The sequence below is a fragment of the Quercus suber genome, unplaced genomic scaffold (assembly GCF_002906115.3).
Source record: "Quercus suber isolate HL8 unplaced genomic scaffold, Cork oak 2.0 scaffold_113, whole genome shotgun sequence".
NCBI lineage: Eukaryota > Viridiplantae > Streptophyta > Magnoliopsida > Fagales > Fagaceae > Quercus > Quercus suber.
In genome coordinates this window covers 159581-183738 of record NW_027069578.1, presented here as the reverse complement: position 1 = coordinate 183738, position 24158 = coordinate 159581, and the positions used below count along the sequence as shown (strand labels likewise).

Below are 24158 nucleotides of genomic sequence, written 5' to 3'. Positions count from 1 at the left end.
TCTCTTAAATCATATATATGGTAGTGTTTTTTCTCAAAAATATATATGTGGTGGTGCTGTGTGCAGTCTGCACTACAATTTCACAACAAAATTTAGGGGAATTCTAGCATTTTGCTTTTATTTTTAAAAAAATTTAGCAATATGTTCCTGTTTTGAAACTATTTAGGTTTATGCCCATGTTTTGAAACTCAATTTTAATAAAATCAAGTTATGCCTGATCAAACTTAAAAAAATAAAATAAAAAACTTGCATGGAACTCGAGTTCATGGAGATCGAGTTCCATATCTATAGCTTCGTTCAAGGAGACTTATAGTGGCGTTTTAAATGGAACTTGAGCTCCATGAACTTGAGTTCCATACAATTTTTTTTTTTTTTTTTTTATCACCCCAAACCTAAGCTACGTTTAGGGAGTGCTAGAGTGGCGTTTTAAATGGAACTCAAGCTTCATGAACTTGAGTTCCATGCAATTTTTTTTTTTTTTTAGTTTGATTGCCGCATACCTATAGCAATGTTCAGGGAGTCCTATAGTGGTGTTTTAAATGGAACTTGAGCTTCATGAAATCGAGTTCCATGAAATTTTTTTTTTTTTTTTTTTTTACCTTAAAAATTTATAAAAATGAGATTTTTTTTTTTTTTTTTTTTTGGTAATTGCATAATTAAATTAAAACTTTTGGTGTATCCGTAAATTTGTTTTCTTTGACCGAGATTTAAACCAATCTTTTTAATTAGTTTGTCACTTATGTTTGATGAAAAAATGAACCACGCAGGTATTTGGATGGTACATTGCCATCTGGACGTGCACTTGCCATGGGGTCTGGGCATGGCTTTTGAAGTTGAGAATGGACCCTATTCTACGCTGCCTCCACCGCCAATTGATCTACCCAAATGTTAATATTTCTTTCACGGTGTCACCGTTGTTAATGTTTTCTTATATTCTTTCATTCTTTATTTGTAATTTGATTTTTCAAATTTCTCATGATTGGTTTGCAACAAATTTGTCACAAATTTTCTTTTTGGTTGATACCTTAAATTAGGGGAAGGGGTTCAAACCCGACCTCACCGTTAAGGAGAATAAAAGGTGCCAGCAATGTCATTGGCATTCGTGATGAAGTTAATCATTAATCATTTCTTGTTCTATACAATTATTTATTTATTTATTGTATTAAATAATTATAGTCATTTTCGATTTCCTTGTCTTAAAATTTTTTTATTATTTTTTTTTTAAATTCGCCTTTTTATTTGTCTCCTCTCATTCAAATCTTGTGTTATAAAAGTCAAAGATCAAAATTCTCTTAAATCATATAAATGGTAGTGTTTTTTCTCAAAAATATATATGTGGTGGTGCTGTGTGCAGTCTGCACTACAATTTCACAATAAAATTTAGGGGAATTCTAGCATTTTGCGTTTATTTTTAAAAAAATTTAGCAATATGTTACTGTTTTGAAACTATTTAGGTTTATGCCCCTGTTTTAAAACTCGATTTTAATAAAATCGAGTTATGCCCGATCAAACTTAAAAAAATAAAATAAAAAACTTGCATGGAACTCGAGTTCATGGAGATCGAGTTCCATACCTATAGCTTCGTTCAAGGAGACTTATAGTGGCGTTTTAAATGGAACTTGAGCTCCATGAACTTGAGTTCCATACAATTTTTTTTTTTTTTTTATCACCCTAAACCTAAGCTACATTTAGGGAGTGCTATAGTGGCATTTTAAATGGAACTCAAGCTTCATGAACTTGAGTTCCATGCAATTTTTTTTTTTTTTTTTAGTTTGATTGTCGCATACCTATAGCTGTGTTCAGGGAGTCCTATAGTGGTGTTTTAAATGGAACTTGAGCTTCATGAAATCGAGTTCCATGCATTTTTTTTTTTTTTTTTAAGTTTGATCGCCCCATACTTGATTTTCTACAAATCAAGTTTTTCATGAAAACTCAATTTTGAGAAAATCGAGTTTCAAAACAGGAGTATGGACCTAAATAGTTTCAAAACAGGGACATATTACTAAATTAAAAAAAAATAATAATAATAAGGGCAAAATGCTAGAATCCCCCAAAATTTAGGTGGCAAACGGCTATTAATTTTCAGACATTACTTTTTTACTTACTATTAACAACTTGCCACTTAGGCTTTGTTGTAAAAATATTATTCTCGTAGTTTTATTCAATATATATTATATTAAAGCAGAAGCCCAAGCAGAATTCAAATTAATTCTTAATTGTTATCTAATTTTGCACCATGTATTTTATTTAATCTTCTTAATTTTGGTGCCAAGTAACACCATAATACACAATGCGAAAACCGAAATGAACACCTCACCCACCCTGGTAAAATCATCTTATCATCACTAATGTTGAATGTTTTCATGCTTAAAACACAGGTTTCAACCTAGTATTACATTTAATTTTGAATTTTAATTAGGGTGGATCATGCAATTGTTAATTTATGGGGGTGAGACTAGTTGATAGTATTTTATAAATTGGCCACTAAATAGCATGGTATATTTGTTATGGGATCAATTCTAAATCTGTTGGAATTTGTTTCAATTCTTTTTAAGCTATTGGTTGGTATAACTTCGTTTTTGCAAAAAAATAAATAAAAAAGAAGAAAGAAAACTGCCTACTTCAAATTCTTGAGGAAAACTGCCTACTTTAAATTCTTGAGGATCATATTGTGAATGGGGTAATATTGAGCAAATGGTTCCTAAATTTGATGTCTATAGTTTTAGTTTTGTTATTGCAAAACTATTGAATAATAGAATGGAGGTTTATTTGGGATGTGGCATTTCAGATGGTGTTTTTGCTTGTATGTTTTAAAAGTAGTTTTGTTTTTCCTATAGGGCAAAACAATTTTCTCCCAACGTATTATTATATATAGTATTAGGTTAGATTAGTTTATTATTTGTTTTTATTCTTTTTCTCTCATACCTTATTTGTAATTTGATTTTCAAACTTTAACATCATTGGTTTGCAACACATTTGTAACAAGTTTTTTTTTTTTTTGGTTGCTACATTAAATTTGGGGGGAGGGGGGTGGAATCAATATAACCGACCTCCCTTTTTGAGACTAGAAGTTACCAACTAATTCATTGTCATTTGGTAGGTTCTGGTTAACTCAATTGGTAAATTCAATTTCCAAATCCTAGCACTTAATGGCATTACCCAAAAAAGATAAAATACCCAAAAGCAAACCACACCATTTTTGGCCAAATCCTAGGTTAGATACTCTGAATTTCAGCTCCCGCTAACATTACCCAAAAGAGACAAACACTCAAAAAAGAGCCTGTACCATTTTCGGCCAAATCTTTTGATGGATACTCTAAAAATTCTCTTGCTAATCAGACTCAATGTTTTTCATCCTTTGCTAATTGCTCCCTAAGCTACACTATGAAAGGAAAGCATCATCTACTCATCAAAGGGAGACGAATTCCTCTAAAAATCTCCATTAATATTGCTATTTTCAGCCTTTAATTCAGAACTCCACGCCCCCCCCCCCCCCCCAAAAAATTTGAAAAATGTAAAATTTATATGTATTTTCATAAAATTTCAAAGTTTGGGACTAAAAAAATTATTCTTACACCCCCACCCCCCGACAAAAAAAATAAATAAATAAAATAATCCCTGGCCCTTAACATAGTCCAAACAACAATAAAATTTAGTCCAAATATCAACAACAAAAAAATTAAATTAAATTAACCACTGGTACAATTTCTATCCCTTCAAAATCATGAAGGAAAAAAAAACCATATTATCAAATCATAATAATTTCAAAAACTAAACCTCTAATTTAATACTTATCACAGATATTGAATCATTGCGCCCACACCTTCAGTTCACACCAAAGAGGGCCACAGAAGACCTGTTACTCCTCATCACTCTTGTTAGACCAATCTAACATTGGCCACTATGGAGGCTAAACACTTTGCAAGGAAACCTAGGCCTTAGGAGATTTGGGTCCCCAAATCTATTTGTATTTATAAGCTGAACACAAACCTACAATGGGAGATCCCTAGAGTGGTTCTTGGATCGATGGATTACAAACTCACTCTGTTACCCATCATAACACTTTTAAAACGGCTTGCTGTGAATACTCTCCATTCTGCCGAGCTCTACTCTTATGATCTAAGCATACCACTTTTTGTCCCCAGATGGTGTTCTCTCTTTTCTCTTATGTTTCTCTCCCTTTCTTTAGTTTCCAACCCTTTTTTTCTTAGCCTACCCTTATTTGAGTGGGCTCATGATAAGGGAATCTCCTACATGTCAGTGGGTACCTCCACATACGAGACGCGAGTGGCTCCTTCAATCTGGGCCACTGTTTCCCGTATCAAATCTCATGTCAGAGGAGCGACCCACCTTCTGCAATTGAGGTGACATTCTAGTAACTCGCGTCTAACGTCAGATCTTGTGTTCGGCTGGCGGATTCTCCCAATGCACTATCTCAACTCCTCGACGCATATGAACCTATGGATATGTAAGCCAAGGTGTTCTTTTACCGGGTCCCCCTTAACTCTCGGCTAACATGGGCCGTTATTGGGTGGAGGTCATCACAGGCAGGGGCTTATATTACTCGGTAAATGGGCCAATAATTCTCGACCCCTAAAACCACCTAGTATTTGTTTCAATGTTTCAGTACGCTTTTCTTTATAAGAAGTAAAGTTAAATAGTTGAATCGGCAATGGGACATGTGGTCAGCAATGTCAGTGGGATCTTAGAAAAAAAAAAAAAGAATTTTATGTATTCAAGCCTCAAAACCACTTATATTAGTCAAATTAAAATTTTGTAAAGTTGCTACAATAATTGTATAAATTTACACTAATACTATTCACTTTGCATATAGTTTTTTATTCTTTCATTACATATTCCAATGATGAAGGAAGAGACAAGCCAAAAATGTGTAAATTTGTAAAATTACTACAATAAGTGTGTAAATTTACACTAAACTATTTACTTTGCATTGCAATATATTAAGAAACATCACTTTTATGTATTTTCATTTGTTGATATTTTGTTAATACCAAATAAATAGTAGTTTGGATTTTCATTATAAACAAAAAAATTGGTTCATACTTTCACCCCCCTCAATGGAACTCCTGGCTCTCTCCCTGTCCATAAATAGTTTCTTTTAGTTAATATGGTCACATATTCACTTACCAACAAGCATTCCTTCTATTTTCTAACAAATCCCAACGCCATAAATGTTTCCTAATTAGATATAAGTAGCCTCTATTCACCATGGCCAAAAAATAGTTAAGTTTCTTTACCATTTTATTCCCACATCACCATATATTTACTTACCCACTCATATAAGAGTAGTTTCCATCATTTACCATACATCCTTCTACATATTCCTCTTGTGTACTTGTCATATATCATGGGTATAAGAACCTTGGTTAAATATTTGTTGTATTAAGCTGGTCTCCTTTCTCTCCCTTCATTCCATCCTTAAATTTTCCTCTTTTACTTTAAATTATAGAGGTTTTAATTCTTGTTTATTGCTATTAGAATGAAGACCATAACATCTTAGTTACAATGGAAGTTTTCCCTCATGTTGGCTTAATAATAATGGAGAAATAATATGATTTTTATTATGTAAACGCACTTATTAATTTATCAGACGTCTGCCGCTGGAAATCTATCAAATTTATTGCTGGACTATTTTCCTCTTGTGTACTTAATGGGCACCCTTTTATATTAATAAACTGTTGTGGAAATGCATTTTCAGTTCTGTTGTTTTTCTTGCTAAGATGCAACCTATATCTCTAGCTAAGGATGAACCCATGCCATCACATGATACCGAAATCCTTTTAACCATATCTTAAAGCCTTACATTGGGTCTCAATTTTGGCCTCCATATGTATTTTATTTAGGGAATAATAATAATAATAATAGTGGTAATACAAAATTTTTACTATGCGAATACATTTATTAATTTTCCAAACATCTACCATTGGACAATTCTCTTGTTTACCGCTAGACTATTATTTAAGCACTTATTGTGTTAGGCCTTCCTTTGTACTACCTTATTTTTGCAAGAGGTATTTTTGGGGCTTTATTATAATTTTTGTTGGGTGCAATCTGGACCTTGAGCAAAAATGGATCTTTCTCACTACACCAATAGCCTTTAGGCTATATTTTAAGCCCAAAGTGGAGTCTCGGTCTTAGCTTTCCAAATATCATGTTGGCAACAAAAAAGCCCCCCCAACAAATGGTAATAACAATAGTAATTATATATATATAGACACGCACACATAGTTGTCAATATCGTACAATAAATATCCTATCATGTACAAAAAGTTTCATATCGTAAAAGCGTGTCATAAATGCTCATGAATCATCCGATACATAGGTGTATATTGTATGAATCGTATCGTATCGGTGAATTGTTCAATACGTACGATACATATACATGGGGGTTTAAAATGAGTTTTTTTGTTAAAATTTGTGATTTTATTCTTTTTAAACAAGTTTTTAGACTTTTTTAACAAAAAATTATTGGGAAACTTAATTAAGTCTAAATAGTAAGTCCATGATTTTTTTTTTCTCCTCCCTTCTCTTTCTCCTACAAAAATTTAGACTATATTCATAATACTCACTTTCATATGTGAAAATTTATTTTCTATGCTATTAATAATGTATTATATGAAAATATAATTATTTTTATTTTGTTATTATTATTATGAGTCTAAAAAGCTAGAATTCCAAGAAAAAATATAACTAATAAATTATTAAAATAAAATAAAAAACGAAAAAAATTAGTAAATGTTGATAATAATGAAGAAAATGTCTATGAAAAAATAATTTTGCAAGATACTGAACATGATGATAACACTGTCTTAGATGGAGTTTTTTTAGCCAAGATGATGAAAATATATTATTATTTTTGTTCATTTATCATGTATTATCACTTCTAGGTTTAATAAATTTAAATGTGCATGTTATAAACATAAGTTAATTTGATTTATTTAGTTAGCTTTGTTAATTTTTGTTACATAATTGAGTAATGATTAAATTGGTCATTAGTTGAATATAAAATTAGTGTCAACTCACCATAAGTCAAAATGAAATAAAATAAGATTATGCCTAGACTAGTCACAATTCAAAGTAAGGGGGTTGTGAAATTTTTTTTAATATTTTTACAGTATTTTCACAACACCCTTATTTTGAGATGTGCTAAGTGTTAATATAATATTTTTTATTAAATTTTATTTTGACTTATGGTGGCTAAAAACCCAACTTATTATAAAAATGTTGTGAGATTTTAATTATTGAGTGATTTTAATAATAAAATCTCACAACATTTTTATAATAAGTTGGGTTGTCAGCCACCATAAGTCAAAATTATTGAGTGATTTTAGGATTACAAACTATTTTATAACTTTTCACCACAATTCTAGTAAATTTCTTTCTCATAATTGTGATGTGGCAGTGCCTAGACTAGTCACAAATCAAAATAAGGGGGTTGTGAAATTTTTTTAATATTTTTACAGTATTTTTACAACACCCTTATCTTGAGATATGCTAAGTGTTAAAATAATATTTTTTTATTAAATTTTATTTTGATTTATGGTGGCTAACTACCCAACTTATTATAAAAATGTTGTGAGATTTTATTATTAATCTCACAACATTTTTATAATAAGTTGGGTTGTCAGCTACCATAAGTCAAAACTATTAAGTGATTTTAAGATTACAAACTATTTTATAATTTTTCACTATAATTCTAGTAAATTTCTTTCTCATAATTATGATATTGCAAAGTGTAAATGACGAAGAATTCAAAAGATAAACTAGGAAAGAAAACCGATTAAAAATCAAGTCAAGTGGAAGGCCAAGTTGGCCAACTAGGAATTATAATAAAATAATATCAGTAAAAGAATCTACTCTTTTTAGACACGCTGACTTTTCATTTTCGTCTTAGACACGGAATTTAACTATTATTGTTGTTCAAAGCATGGCTGTCATGTCATGGCCGTGATGTTCCATTTCCTATCTCGCTTAGCTATGGCATATGGGTTTGCTTTATCCCAAAATACAAGAACAGTGAATATTTTTGTTGGGAGGGAGGAAGGTACAATTAAAACCCATCACTTGTTTTGGGAAGAAACAAAATTAAATTTTTTATAGTAAAAATACAATTTATATCAAAGAGGTATGGATATTTTTATTTAAATAATATTAAGAAAAAATTTTGGCAAAAATGAAACTTTCATTATAAGTTTTTTTTAGAGAGTTTTATTCTATGACGCCCGCTCTTAATGATAGCTCTTTATCATTAGACCAAGACATCAATCAATTTTTAGTGTAGACAAAGATTGAACTACAAATCTCTTATTCAATATCAAAAATTTTACCTGTTGAGGTAATTGAAATCCACTTCGTTTTAAATTTGATGAATTGTCATTTTAGTTTGCCAAGTTTGAATTTTGTAAGCGCTTTCATTTGAGTCCTTTCGTATATTAGCATTTGAAAATTGACATTAATTCTCTTAAAGCAACTTAATTTTAACATTAATAGAATTAAAAATGAATTGAATTGAATTTTTTAAGGGGTTTGGTTTATCTCTAATATTTTTTCAACTGGACATGTTTTTTGTTTTAAATATACAATAGCAAGTGGAAGTGGATTTTTTTCTCCACATTTTATTTAGTTAATGGGTGATGTAACAGTTTCTCATTAAAATAAAAGGAGATTCCAATTAAAAAAGTATTAGAAGTAAGTCAAACCTTTTTTTTAAGTTAATAGTGTTTTTCAAATTGCAATGAATGGAATAATTAAAATGACAATATTTTCAAAGCTAACAATATTTCTATAAAAAAAAAATGCCAGTTTAAATTTAGGGGATTAAATCATGAGTGGTACATTTTCTCCGCAAAAAAAAAAAAATCATGGGTGGTGCCACATACTCTTTAGGGATTTAAATGAAACCCCTAACTTCAATTCATTTTAATATATATATATATATATATAATGAGATGGGTTTAAGTTACACTGGTGTAACTCTTTAAAGTTACACATTTTTTAAATCATTGGATTTAAGTAGATCCAACAGTCAAAAAAAGACCCTCATTAATGTCAATATTCTGATTAGGATGTCATTAATTATTCATCATTTATTATATTTTATATCTATCTCTAAGCCCAAAAAAAAGTGTTATATTTGACACACTCTCTCTCTCTACGTTTTTCTCTCTCTATCTCTTTCTCCTCAATGATAGATAAGAATCAAAAAATTAAAAAAAGCTTAAGTTCCATCTTTCTAACCCTTGTGCTGCCCCGAGACATGCTTCGCTATCCACACTGGGCTTGTCTTTTATAGGCTTCCTCTCAGTAACAACTTCAAAAACGGTGGGCAGTTCATTGATCAAGCTAAATAGACGTTTCCTATCAAACCAAATCAACTCAAATTTATGTTAAATAGACAATTATAACAAGGGAAAATGGCACGCAATTTTGCATACATGAAAAACCTTCTTTTAGATTGTATTAATAGTAGACGTACAAAAAAAATGGTGAACTTTGTGAGAGAAAAAGGAGTCTGAATTTCCCGGTATAGTTACAAAGAATAACTCGCTCAGTCAAGCCTCATTCAGATTTCTCAGCTACTGTAAAATAAATGTCATCGTGCCACTAACTTGCAAGCTCTGACCCAAAAACTGCCAACCTCATAGGATAAGATGGCTTTAAACATAAACAGATATGGCCTTAGAACGCAGTATCTCACCATGATTCTTGACCCATCCCCAGCAGTTCAATATAAGCAAATAAAGCCACTGAATCAAGAGAGTTCCTAGAATGCCAAGGCCTAAGAGAGAGAAATGTAGAGAAAGAGTCAAATAAGATAACACTTTTTTTTTGGGTTTAGAGATAGATATAAAATATAATAAATGAGGAATAATTAATGAGATCCTAATCAGAATATTAGCATTAATGAGGGTTTTTTTTTTTTACCGTCGGATCTACTTAAATCCAATGGTTTAAAAAAGGTGTAGCTCTTGTAACTTGAACCCATCTCATATATAATTATATAATTATATATGAGTTGGGTTCAAGTTACACTTAGTGTAACTTTAAGCAATGTTACACCACTAAATAACTTGTTATGGAATTAATATTTTGAAAATCCAACCGTTGAATTACATGTTTTATATATTCTTAACATGTATGCCAATTTTTATATCAATCGGATGCTATTTACCATTTGATTCATAAACTCATATTTTACGCATTATTTTAAACTACAAAATTTTGAATTTTAACAATTGATTGATGACATGGATATTAATTTTTGATCACTTTGAAAATTTTCAAGCATAAAGAATATACAAAGATAATATAATCTAATGGTGAATTTGTCAATATTTGCATCCAATTAAAAAATATTAAGTAGTGTAATATTACTTAGAGTTACACCAGGTATAACTTGAATCCAACCCTATATATATATATATATATATTGAGAAGAAGCTATAATCTTTATTAACTAACAGCAACCAAATAGGTGGATTACGTCTAAAAGGTGTGGTGGGATATCTTCTATCCACAACAGAAAACTTGTGATATGAATAGCATGTCTAGCAATATTATGAGCTACAAAGTTTCTCTCACGACAAACATGAGAAAATCTAATACAGTGGAAAGACTTTGTAAAAATTTTAGCATCCTGTATCAAGAGACCAAAAGAGGCAAAAGAGGGAGTAACCTCTTTCAAAGAGTTAATAACCAACTCGGAATCGCCTTCAAGAACAGCTGAATCTATGCCCAATTCACGAGAAAAATTCAAAGCTCTCACAGCTGCCATGTCTTCGACTTCAACAACAAAGTGAGGAAGAGCAGTATTTTGAGAGAGCGAAGCAATAAACAAACCCCGATGGTCTCTAAAACCAAACCCCATGACAATGAGTGTGTTTGGTTCAGTGTTAGGCTATCTAATACTCAACTAAGGAGCCATGACAAATAGATAATGGCAATGGCATAAAAATAAAAATGCTATACAAACTTTTAAAAAAAAAAATGGTCACATCTACTCACATTGGCAATAAATAATCATAACTAAACTATCATATAACAATTTCAAATTTTGAAAACTTGTAAAAGAAATATACAAAATTTTACGTATTTGAGTTTTTTTTTTTTTTTTTTTTGTCAATAACTTGATATATTCAATTTCTCATTTTATTAAATTTTGTTTACCAAAGCAAAGCAAACCCCACCAATCATGCAAACCCACACCAATCAACCAAACAAGCAAAGTCACACCGAAAAAGATCCCACAAACGAAACAAACCCACACTAAAAATAAAAACCCACAAACGCAACAAACCCACACCGATCAGAACGCAACAAACCCACAAAGAAAAAACAAAACCCACAAATCGGAATCACCGAGACCTACAAACCGGAACCACCATAACCCATAGCACAAATGAGAGAATGAAAGAAGAGTGAGAGAATAGAGAAAATATGAGAGTGAGAGTAAAGAGAAAATCTGAGAGTGAGAGATGGATTAGGTGCTTCCCAAAGGCTTGGTTCGATGGTTCAAGGAAGGGCCAAGACGGCTAGGGTGAGAGGGTTGGCGACGTGGGTGATCGATGTGGGCGATAGCAAGGGAGAAGAAAAAAAGGATACACGTGTGAGAGGAAAGAGAGAAAAAAGGAGTGGAACACACATGAAAGGGATTAAAAAATAATATTTTGCTTTAACATTAAGCTATAGTGAGCTACTATCTCTAGCAGCTCACTGTAGCTGAGTGTCAATTTTTTTTGCATTTAAGAGCTTTGATGTAGAGGGTTATTTTGGGGTTTTGGTGCTAAAATAACAATATAACACTTTTCACATTTTTAGTGTGCACTCTTAGAACAACCACATCAATGGTTGCAAAAATTTGCAAAATACAAAAAGTGCTTAATTTTGCACATTTTAACCAAAAAAACACCCACATTAGTACTTGTAAAAATGTGCAAATATACACAGTTGCTTTGCAAATGAACAGTATCCATGCATATATGCACGGTTACTATTCACATGCAAATGATTTTTTTATTCTTTTTTTCTCTCTCCTCTATCAAACTACTTCTCCTCCTCTACGTCTACAACAACCAGCAGCTTCCCCAACATCTACAATAACCCAGCATGGCAGAATAAGAAGAAGGAAGAAGAAAATAACCACCCAACCACCAAACCCAACACCACCACCAAACACCGCAACCTAGCACAGAAAATTGACCCAAAATCTAGATGAAATCAAGCAAAACCCAGATGAAATCAAAGCCAAAATTAACCAAGTAAAACCCAGATGATCACCACCACCCAACCTCCACCACCAAACCCAGATGATCACACCGCAATTAGAGAACCAAGCAAAACACATATGAAATCAAAGCCAAAATTAACCAAGTCAAACCCAAATGAAATCACCACTGCCCAACCACCACCACCATATCAATCCAGCACCGCCCAACTATCACCAGTCTACCACCATAACCCATTTCAACATTTGATAATCCAAACACAAAATCAAACCAAAAGTAACTCAAAATCAATACAAAACAACTTAAAATCAATTCGCCGGAGTTGCTAGAGTTGTTGCCGATGTCCCCGAGTTTCTGATGCTGCCGGAGCTGCTGATGCCACCGAAGCCATGTGTGCATGTGTGGGGGTAGGGGGTTGGGATGAGAGGGGGGTCAGAGATTTGAGAAAGATGAGGGAGATAATGACAGAGGGGCAGAGATTTGAGAAAGATGAGGTATATAATAAAAATGATTATTTAAATAAATTGATGTGTATAATAGACAAACTGATGTGGGTGCTTTATAAAATGGAAATGTAAAATAGAAAAAGTAAGTTTTAGATGTGCAAATTTAAAAAAAAAATTATATCTACTGATGCGGATGCTCTTAGAATGTAAAATGCAATTAAAATTAAATTTTGATTCTTATTTGAACTTTCTCTCAACTTGTACTTTAATATGTTTCTCCCCAAAAAAAAAAAAAAAACTTGTACTTTAATATAATATGTATGATACGATTAGAGAATGTCTTTCTCTTTTTATTTTGCTTTTCTAATTTTTTTTCCCCTTCCTTTTATTGTTCTTCTATTTTTAAGGCTACATTTATTTCAGTAAAAACTTTTTTCTTTTGAAAATACTTTTAACTAAAATATATTGAAATTAATTATTTTCAATGTTTGGTTGTATTCTTAAAAATAAATTATTTTCTTTTTCCTTTGTCAAGAGTTTAGCCCGCAAACCATTTGTAATATAAGCCCAACAAAAAATGGTTTTTACAATTAGTTCCTTTGGGTCCCAGCCCACTTAATAAATTCTTTCCATATGATGGCGGGCTTATATCCGAGCCTGATTGCAAGCTCATATTTGGATCAATATTTTGTGGAAGTTTGACTTCTTCTCATGTGATTTCGTGATGCATTTGAGTCAGATGTTTAGATTAATTTTCCTAGATTATTCATTTTGTAAATTCGTAATCTCTCTCTCTTCTGAAGTAAGGTACAAGAGGAAGAGAGGTAACCTTGGATAGAGTATCTTTGTTATATAATTGTATCCTATTCAATTCTAGCCTTTAATTACGAGACATTCATTCACTTATAATGAAGACAGTGACAAAATCAATTTTGGGGAGGCTAACTTCCTTCCATGAAAATTAACCATCGTGACTGCAGAATACCAAAAACCAACACAAATTTTGCCTTGTTGTAGGGTTTCCTTTTATTTTCAGCACTTTTACAATGCTTGAGCAATTTGTTTTAAATCGAATTTTCCTTAACATTTATGAAGATTTTGTACTCATTGCTTTCTTGATCTTCTATCCAATTTTTTTGATGTTTTGGCGCACTGAATTAGAGTTATTTGTTTACCCTATTTGCAATAACATACCATTGGGTTGAATACCAATAAGTCTCACAACCTGGGTGTTGACTAGAGCCAATTTATCTTACTCCCTAAAAAAGAAAAAAAAAATACTCCAACATAAATTTTTTCTCACGATATATCTGAATCTTTGATAAATAAATAAAAGTCAATAAGTGCTATAAAAGTTATGTAAAACAGACAACACAAACTTTTCCTAAATAGAGAGATCGCCAGAAGCCAGCACGCATGAAATTCAAGAAGTAAAAAAAGTAATAGTGGAAATAATTTGTGACAATGATGGAATTGCGTGAAATTTGGTGATATGAAGGGAAATGGCACTGATAGTAGAACCTGAGCCTTTTGGCCACAATTGAAACCGCTTTTCGGGTGAATTCCATCATTTAGCCCCTAAAATCTATGGGTTTTTTTTTTTTTTTTTCATTTTTAGTATTATTGGTTTCTTTATAACTTTTAGTTTAAAAGTCAGAATAAGGTTTCATCTGTTTTGAAACATTAGAAACAATAGTTTTAATTTCCACAATTATCTCAATTTTGCTATTTTGGTAAAATTTACCTTTTTGGCTCCTAATTTCGTGGTTAGTGCAAATTAGTGTTTTCTAGATGTTTTCCTATCCATACTAGGTTTTCTTTTACTATTTAAATGCATTATAACATTCATGGCAATTCAATTCTTAGATTAATAAAAATTCAAACTTTTGTCTATTGTTTTTCTCTAATGAATTTCAAGAACCTATCAATCTATCACCCAGTGGATTTAAAGAAATCCTCATGAATTCAAGATTTTCATTCAAAAAATAGTGTTTAGTTTATTTTCATTCAAAAGGAAATATATTTGTTTTCTTGTAGCTTTGGCGACGTCAAAAAAATTTCCTCATTCTGAATCTCCTTACCTTGATCATATAGTTTGGATTAAAGACAACAAATGCACATTCTAAATGCAATCTACATATGGATTGAGACAGTCTCATGGGTTAAATCCGAGTAACAAAATATTGTGGAGCAAATAGACATTAAAGATCCATGACAGATTTAAGATGCTACTTTGCAAAGTAGAGATAGAAATTTTTTCCAACAACGTCTAGGATAATGGAATTTTGGGAGCTTGAAGAAACGAAACTTCATCTTTTCAAAGACCGTATATTAGCAGGGGTTGCCTGGTTTGAATGCCATGAATAGAGGTAGTTAATGCTAATAACATTTTTGAGCTCATTGAATTTGCAATGGATCCGCTATCAAAACTTGATGAATTTTGGTGTACTTAAAAGGAGCACTTGATATCACCGCGCACCCTTGGTGCGATGGTCACTCCACAAATATAAATACTTGTAGAGTGTGGGGGTAAGGGCCGGATTTAAGTCTCCAGGAGGGAGTTTCACACACATATACATTTAGATTATGTTAGAATAAAAATTCTATCTTGTAGTAGTAAAAAAAAAAAAAAGGAAAGAGAGGAGCGCTTGATAGCTATGCAATGAGATGCCAAGGTAGTTAAAAGGGTAGGATATATAGGCCACCAGTTTGTGTGTTTTCAAGTTGACTTGTGATGCTTCTTTAAGGACCAAAGGCATATACTGTAATAATTCTTTGTGACTGGGAGTGGAATTTGATGAAAGGTTCAACAAAGAAAATCATAGTGTTACCAAATGGCTGCTAAAACTAAGCCATTCTCTGGGTTGTCCAATTGGCAAAAGTTGTTGAACCTATTGAAGTTAGTCACTATGAGTGACTCAGTGTTATATTGAAGTTACGTATAAGACCATAAACAGAATGTCGTGGGAGATTCCAGTTTGTTGAATGAATCAAAGTCTATTTTGATATCCCTTTCCTTTCCCTTTCTCTTTCTCTTCCCTTCCACTCTTCCTTGCTAAGCCCTCCCCCAGCTACAACCAAACATAATGTTTGTTTTGATTTTGGAAAAAAAATTATCTTTTTTCATTAAAAAAAAAAAAATCTTACCCATTTAATACATTTAGTTGCAAAGAAAGACAGACTGAGAAGGAAGCTATGATTTCTTGCAACAAGGTAACCTCAAGCCTTAAAAATTAAAATCCATAACGCTGAAAGCTTTTGCCTTAATGAATACACTTCGATTTCAAATCTCCAATCATTTATACTTTCTAGAATGGGAAGAGAAATATTGATAAAATCCATGGTTCAAGTTATTTTAACTCAAATGATGTCATGCTCAACCTACCAAAGACATGGTGTGATGAACTCAATTTGATGATGGCCAAATATTGAGGGGGGAGGAGAGGAAAATTCATTGGAAAAGTCGGCACAAATTGTGTACCGCAAAGGATAATGGCAGGTTAGGATTTAGAGAATGAAGGCTTTTGCAGCAGCCACTTTCTCTATTTTTGGGAGGTTTTTAAGGCTAAGTATTTCCCCAATAACTTATTTCTTCAAGCAAAGTTAGGCAACAATCCTTTCTTATGTGTGATGAAGTATAATTTCCGCACAACAATTGTTGCAACAAGGAATCATCAAGATAAAAATTTGGTAGGATGTGTGGCTTATTTTAGAGCTGGAATGGGGTGAGGAGGCACAACGAGTTCATTATGTGAGGGATTTTGATTGATGAGGAGCGACGGGGATGGAATGAAGGGTTAGTGGACATAGCTGCTTATTTGATAGTTGATAGTTGATAACCGAGTAGGTTCAGAAATCAAGTCCCGAAACTATTATGCCTGTACTGTTGGTCATGACTATTCAGCTAAGTTTATGTAACTGATCTGATCATGATGTGCATTTGCGCAGTGAATTTGTTTGTAAAAGGTTACTTACACAGTTACGCTTAAATAAAAATTTTATCTTATTAGCAAAAGATAAAATTTTTTACCTTTTTTTTTTTTTTTTTTTCAGGAAAAAAAAAAAATGTCAACACAAGAAGCCCAATCAAACCAAACCCAACAACCCACCCTTGAATTGAATGAGTCCAAAAGATCCAATCCATTAGCAATAAAATATAGACCTTTTGAAAGAATCATTCAGTCCTCTCTCCTTTTTTCTTTTTTTCTTTTTTTCTTTTTTTTATGTATCAAGAATTAAAGCCCCACCAACAATGACTCTGTTGCAATGTTTCCACTGCCGTATATTTTGCTCTTAAGTTTAACATTAAAAGACCAATTTATTTCTCTCTAAAATAGATAACTATGAGAAAAATTAGTCTTTTAATACTAAATTTCGTTAGAATTAATAACAAAATAGACGGAAGGAGTTAAGGCCCCGTTTGCATGGTAACGGTGTTTAAACAACGAAAATTGTTGTTTAAATATCACAACACATATTTCTACAAATTTTTTTACTCACGCATATTTCCACAAAACTTAAACAACGTTACTAGAAATTTCTTACTAAACGAACCTAAGTGTTATGTATTTTTAAAATTGGAGGGTCAATCAATTGTTTCAATAGTTCTAAAAGTTGTATGTAATTGGAATAATAGTTTAAAGTAGAAAAATGTAATTAGCCCAATATTTTGAGAGTAATGACCCTCTTTCAGCTAGGTAGGTAGCTTTCTGTATATTTTGGTGAAAATTAATCCTAAAAAATGTAAAAAATGAAATAAGTATAAAGGATATAATATTCATTGATCTCAGATTATAAAAATCAAGCAATTCATACTCCCGTTCATATATGTATAATAATAATAATAATTCTCACCGAACTCATCCCAAAAGAATGAACCCTCATTCCTTCAGAGTATCTCTAATTTGATCATTATTCTTGATTCAATTACACTAATTTCAAAGGCAAATGATCTTAAGAAACACGAGATGATTACAGGGGAGCTGGAGCAGAGGCAGTCCTGTGGATTGAAGCCACTGATGGATTGCCAGAGGTTGGACCAGGGGCAACACCGGAGCTCAAAAGCTCGCTCATGATGCGGTGAGGACTGCTGCGCTGTCTCTCACACAACTCCGGCAAAAGTACTCCTGTGTGTGACAAAACAAATGATAAAAAATACATTAATGGTATGTTTACAATTTACAATATTAGTCAAGTGTATGAATGAAGACTTTTAAAAAATATTTGTGATAATAGACCAACTGCTTTAAAAAATAAAAATAAAAATGGAAAGGACCATTCTTTGATTGAAGGAGAAGTAAGATACAACCAAAACAAAAACAAAAATAAAACCTAAAGTGAGGTATCACAAAATTTTCATGAGTAAAAGTTGAAAGCGAAAGAACAACAAGAACAGGTGTATGTGGTACAAGAAAGCTAGGGACATTCATCACATTGCAGGACTACTTTATGGTCATCTTGACTAATGTCAGAAGTAAGAATCTATTATGCTGGCAATCTAGCAAACATCAAATCATTGAGTATTCACTTCATATTCCTGAGCTTTTATACCGGGCAAATTGGTCGAAGTGGTACCTCTCGAAATACAAAGTGTGGGGGGTTGTAACTTGTAACCATTCTTTAAAATAAGATTTAAAAAAAAATAAAAGATCCCTAATTTTATAAATTCCTACAATTATATGCCAGAAATACATTTTTTTGGTAAGTCTAAAATTTTATATTGTTTCTCCCAGAGAGATGTTCAGTTTCACCAAACAAAGTTTAACATTTAGATTTCTTTTCTTGTCAAAAAAAAAAAGGTCTAAATAGGTTATAAGTCATGATCTTGCACGTTTTTAAAGGAGACCAATAAATGGGGCTTAACAAGTTTAACAATAAACATGTTATTACCAGTAGGAACGCGATCCATTAGGAATTACAAGACTTTTCAGTGGACCATGTTAATTAGTTAGAGACTTAATAACCGGTTGAAAATCATTCCACAACCAATCTTATTATTTGCATTGTCTTTTTTTTTTCTTTTTTCTTTTTTCTTTTTTCTTTTGTTCTTTCTTCATTATTTCAAAGCTTTTCAATTTAAACAAACAAATGCAAATGGGTGCGGAATTGTTACCTTCACCGGCAGCCAAATTGAAATAAAGATCAACAATGTTGGGGCACTTCTGGTAACAAGCTGGGGAGCAAAGCTTTGCAGTGAATTGTGGCTCAAGAAGGGCATCTGATGAAATCCCAACCGAGTTCCTATCAACCCCACATGCCTGAACACATTGATCAGTCTCTATGTATTCAGCCATTCTCTCAACCACAACTTCTGATGTCCTACACTGATACTCAACACTTCCATCACCCGCCACCGATGTCTCGAGCAAACACCTTTTCCCGGAAGATGCTATTGAAAATGCACAAACACCCTTTGGCAAATCCTCACATACAAGCTCAGCTACACACAAACACGCAAGTACATACAAAAATTATATCAACAACATAACATTCAACTATGTTTGCAAATAACATTTATAATGTATCATGATGACTAGGGAAACATGATATAAGAAATGATACCTAATGCTGCATGGAGGAAGAGAGAAGAGAGGAAGAGAACCAAAGACAATCTGGAGGAGAGAGCCATTTTTGAGATTACTTAATTTGTGGATGCAACAAAATTGAAAGAACAAGGAGAATGTGTTTTGTGCTTTGTGTTTTGAGAGAGAGAGTGATTGGTGCAGGTTATATTATGTGTTTGAATATATATATAGGGAAGAGATGTGAGCTAAGACTCTAAAAATGGTACATATGGCCTATATATAGGAAGAGAGCCTCCATTGAGGCTCAATTGCTTGTGTATGCAGTGAATAGCTCCGTCAAAATCAACGCGTCTCTAAAATTCTAAACTTAGAGACGCGTTTGGTAGGTATATGTCCTAAAAATAAAATGTGTCTTAAAAAAAAATTTTAAATTCTCTATTTGATTTCACTTTCTTTTTTCTTTGCCGTAAAAAACCTCTCTTAAATTTCGCTTTCCTATTCTTGCACCGCTTGTAATTTATGATTCTTGATTTTGGTTGGTAGCCAATTTTTTTTATTTCGTAAAACAGTTGAACTTTCCTATTCATTTTTGGCTTTCGCTAGAAGACTAGAAAGAACTAGAAGTAAGAAGGAAAAGGCATCTCTTGTTTGATACGTTATTCATTGGTAAAGTCGTGTTTGGGCTTGAATCATTGGAATTGGATGCCATCATGTTGAAGTTTCCACCTTCCAAGAATAAGTCTAGTCCCTTCGTTTTTTTTCCATTTCTATGTTTAATTTTAGCCATTCCAGTCGGCTTCGAAGGCCCCGAGCATTAATGAAATACATAAATTTCAAACACTGAATAATATTGGTCCCATAAAAATCTGTTCTAATCCTATTTTTTATATAAAAAAAATTATGGAATGAAAATAAACTAAACATAATTGAGTTTTCTAAGTTTCAAATTTATTCAGTTCAGGCATTCTGTCTAATTTCATTAAAATTTTGTCATTAAAAAAAATATTTTTCTCACACAAAAAAAAAAATCTATAAAATTAAAAATATATATTTTATTGATTTTGTATGTGAGAATTTTTTTTCAAAATGTTTTTTTCATTAGTTAATTACATACTTAAAGGAAATTTTTCTAACAAAATTAGATGAAATGTCTAAATTGAATAAATTTAAAACTAGAATACTCAATTGAACGAAAGTAAAGTTAAAGGATTAAAATGACTTTCAGTCAAATTTAGAGAATGCAATTTGTATTTTAGCTAAATATAAATATCTATTAAAATGTACCATAATTATATATTTAATATTTTCCTTGAAAAACACAATTATAATAAATTCTTATTAATAACTACCATAATAATCAAACTCATATTTAATATTTTCCTTTAAAAACACAATTATAATAAATTCCTATTAATAATTAACTACCATAATAATCGAACTCATATTTAATATTTTCCTTTAAAAAACAATAATAATAAATTTATATTAATAACTACCATAATAATCAAATTCATATTTAATAGTTTCCTTTAAAAACACAATCAAAATAAATGTGTATTAATTGATAACTATCATAATTTCTAAATTTCATATTCATATACAAAATTAAAAAAGAAAACATCAGTTATATGCATTTATTTTGATTTATTTTATTTTGGTAAATTACACAAAACTTACTTGGGGTTTGTAGTAATAACACTCTACCCCAAACATAACATTGTTTGGGAGAAGGGAAATGAATTGAATGAAATGAATTATTTTGAAATATTCTTTCAATTCTATTGTTTGGGAGTTTTAATGGAGAGAATGATTCTTATTTGGAAGTTTAAATGGAAGAGAATGAAATAAATAGGGAAACTCATTCCTCTCTATTTTCTCAAAACCTAAAATTTTCATTTCCCTCAAAATTGGGAGAAATCTAAGGGAATAAAATTATATTTAATAAAATTTTAACTAAAACTATTAAAATACTGTTATACATTCGGCCCTTTACTTTAAAATAAGGTTTAATAGTAATGTTGTTCTAAAAGAATTCTATTCATTTCCCCCTATGTTACCCCCAAATAATGTTATTTACCTTCCATTCATTTATTTTAAAACATCCTAACAAAATTATTTAATTAAATTTCATTTCTAAAATAAAAAAATAAAAAATAAATCATTTTTTTATGAGTTATTCATTTCGTTCCTTAAATTTCAAAGGAGGGAAATATCATTTTTCTTTTTAATTAGAGGCGAAATGTCATTCCTCCCAGATTTAAAGAAATGCGGGTACAATTTACCAATTTAAAAAAAAAAAAAATGGATAGAGATTCTAATCATTTCAAAACCAAAACTTTAAGTACATCTCAAAATAGAACCGAGCTCTTCAAAGAACAAAACTTAACACCTTTATTTTACAAATAACAGGGCCTCGGGATTATATCACATGATTTTTGTGCCTTCATTGGTAAACGATTATCCTTCCAAACTAAATTATTAAGTTGAATTTGATTTTTCTTTTTCTTTTTCTTTAGGGTCGAAAAACGTTTTATGTTCAAATGAAAGAAATTAATTTTGAAAAATGGCTTTTTTTTGGGTAAATATTTGGTTCTAGAATTTTTTTTTTTTTTTTTAATTTTTTGAGAGAGAGTTTCAACCTATGGCATCCGCTCCTAATGATAGCTCTTTATCATCAGACTAAGACATCAATCAGTTTTTGAAGTAAACAGCCTCAAATCTCTTATTCAACCATCAGTTTTTGGCTTTAGAATATTATTTTGTTACAAAGCCTCTATCGCAACTTATTTAATTATGTAGCATCTTTTTGGAACTTGATTTTGCCGAAGTCAAGTTTAATGCAATTTAGTAAATGTAAAATAAATTTTCTCAAACTTGAGTTTCATATCCATTGAATTGCATAGAACTCGACTTTGGCAAAATTAAGTTCTACATTGAACTCAATTTTGAGAAAATCAATTTCCAAAAAATGCTATATATCTAAATAAGTTTCAATATTCAGCCCAAAAAAAAAAAAAAAAAGCACCTAGAAATTTTGATTTTCTTACAAATAAAATATATACAACATCTATCAAAAAAAATTAATTAATGGGTTCCAGTTTGCTTGATTAGTAAAATCTTTTATTATCGAATAAAAGATTTAGAGTTCAAACTCTGCTTACTCTAAAAACCAATTGGTACTTTAGATTTATGATAAAGAACAACCATTATGAAGTTAAGTCAAATTTCTATCACGTCTATCTATCAAAAAAAAAAAGTGCTACGTGCTTACGTCCACAACACTTTCACAACAAATTTTAAAATGTAAGTTATTGTTAGTTCTAATTTGAATCTACCGTTGAAATTACTTTCTACCCATCAATAATTTGCTACTTAGAATTTGTTGTGAATATGTTGTTGATATGGTATTTCTAAAAATTTTATTTAAAAAAAAAAAAAAACCATATTACACAAAACAGGGTAGGCCAAAATGGCCAAATACCACAATTTTTTGAAATTTTTAGCAAAAAACCACTATTTCGGAAATAAATGGCAATCTACCACTTTTTCCAGTACTCGAGTTTGGTGAACTCGATTACCTATTTTATAGTTCCACCGTGGCTGCTGAGCTGGAAATTGGCGATTAAAAAAAATAAAGTGGTACTCGAGCTTGGTAAACTCGAGTACCATGCAACACAATACTCGAGTATACCAGGCTTGAGTACCTTTTACAAAAAAAATAAAGAAATTTTTTTTCTACGGTACTCGAGTTTACCAAAATCGAGTACTGTGCAAAATTTTTTTTTTTTTTTTTTTTTGCTTGAGGATAATTGACAAATAAACATAAAGATAAAAATAAGTAGCTTTTATATGTTTTTATATATTTAAATAGAAACATTGTATGATATAGAGATTTTAATTTCGAAATATGAATTTAATTTCTACATTGATTAAAATTGTTCATTGTTTTCTCATAAAAAATTTTCACTATTTTCTATATAAACTATTTCTACGATTTTACATAAAATTATTTTCTGTTCAGTATTATTTAAAAAATTGTTCACTCTCTTTTCTACGTAAGTTATTTTCTGTTCACTATTTGAACACCTAGTGAAATCGTGTTTTCTAAATTTAAATGTCAAATCTGAATGCTTTTTCATGTTTAAATTTCACAATAATTGAAAATCCAAATCTGTATGTTTTTTCATGTTCGAATTTCACAATAATCGAATCTGTTTTTCTGCATTGATAAAATCTATTTTCATACACACTTTGTCAAAACTATCCAACAATGATAGATTGTGATTGGTTGTTTATCACTTTCTAATAAGCTCACTATTTTTTCTACTTCACCTACAGTCTACCATGTAGAAGTATAGAACAAGTGCGACAAAATGAGTAGAAATTAGAGATGATTTGAATACAATGAATCGTAATGTATTAAAAATTTCCCTTTATTACATTTTATTATTATTATTATTACTCCTTATTTAGTTTATCTAAAAAGTTAAACATTTTTGGGTTTATCCAAAAATCTATGCCACAAAATACATTGCGGGAAATCTAGACCAAAGAAATGCTCTGAGGTAAAAGTCATAATAGAAAATTGATTATTGAGCTACATTTTATTTTATTTTTCAGGCACGATTGCAGCCATTAAACCAACATAGATTCTATTACAAACATTTTTTTTCCAGACATATAAATTCTATTCTCTCTCAGCCCCTAGACAGAGGGAAGTATATAACAAATATGATATTGAAGGCTTTAAAGAAACAATATTTGGTTAAGAACCTACTTCGAAGTTGTATGTGAAAATTGAAAACCCAACCTACACCTTTATTTGATCAGGTTGATGTAGTTTCTAGTTTTTTTTTTTTTTTGGTTGGTTGGTAATTTATGCTGCTTATGACAACTTATTTAAGTACAGCAACAATGCCGCTTAATTTTTATTTTGGCAGTTC

At 31.1% G+C, this 24158-nt stretch overlaps 1 protein-coding gene across 1 annotated transcript; it reads right to left on the bottom strand.

Moving 5' to 3' along the window:
• Positions 1–17447: 17447 nt before the first annotated feature.
• Positions 17448–19468, bottom strand: LOC112004096 (uncharacterized). Its single transcript, XM_024036320.2, has 3 exons — positions 19253–19468; positions 18804–19130; positions 17448–17817 (listed from the first exon to the last, which is right to left on the bottom strand). The coding sequence occupies exons 1-3, from the start codon at positions 19317–19319 to the stop codon at positions 17663–17665; spliced, it is 549 nt and encodes a 182-aa protein (XP_023892088.1). The 5' UTR covers positions 19320–19468; the 3' UTR covers positions 17448–17662.
• Between the last annotated feature and the right edge of the window lie 4690 nt (positions 19469–24158).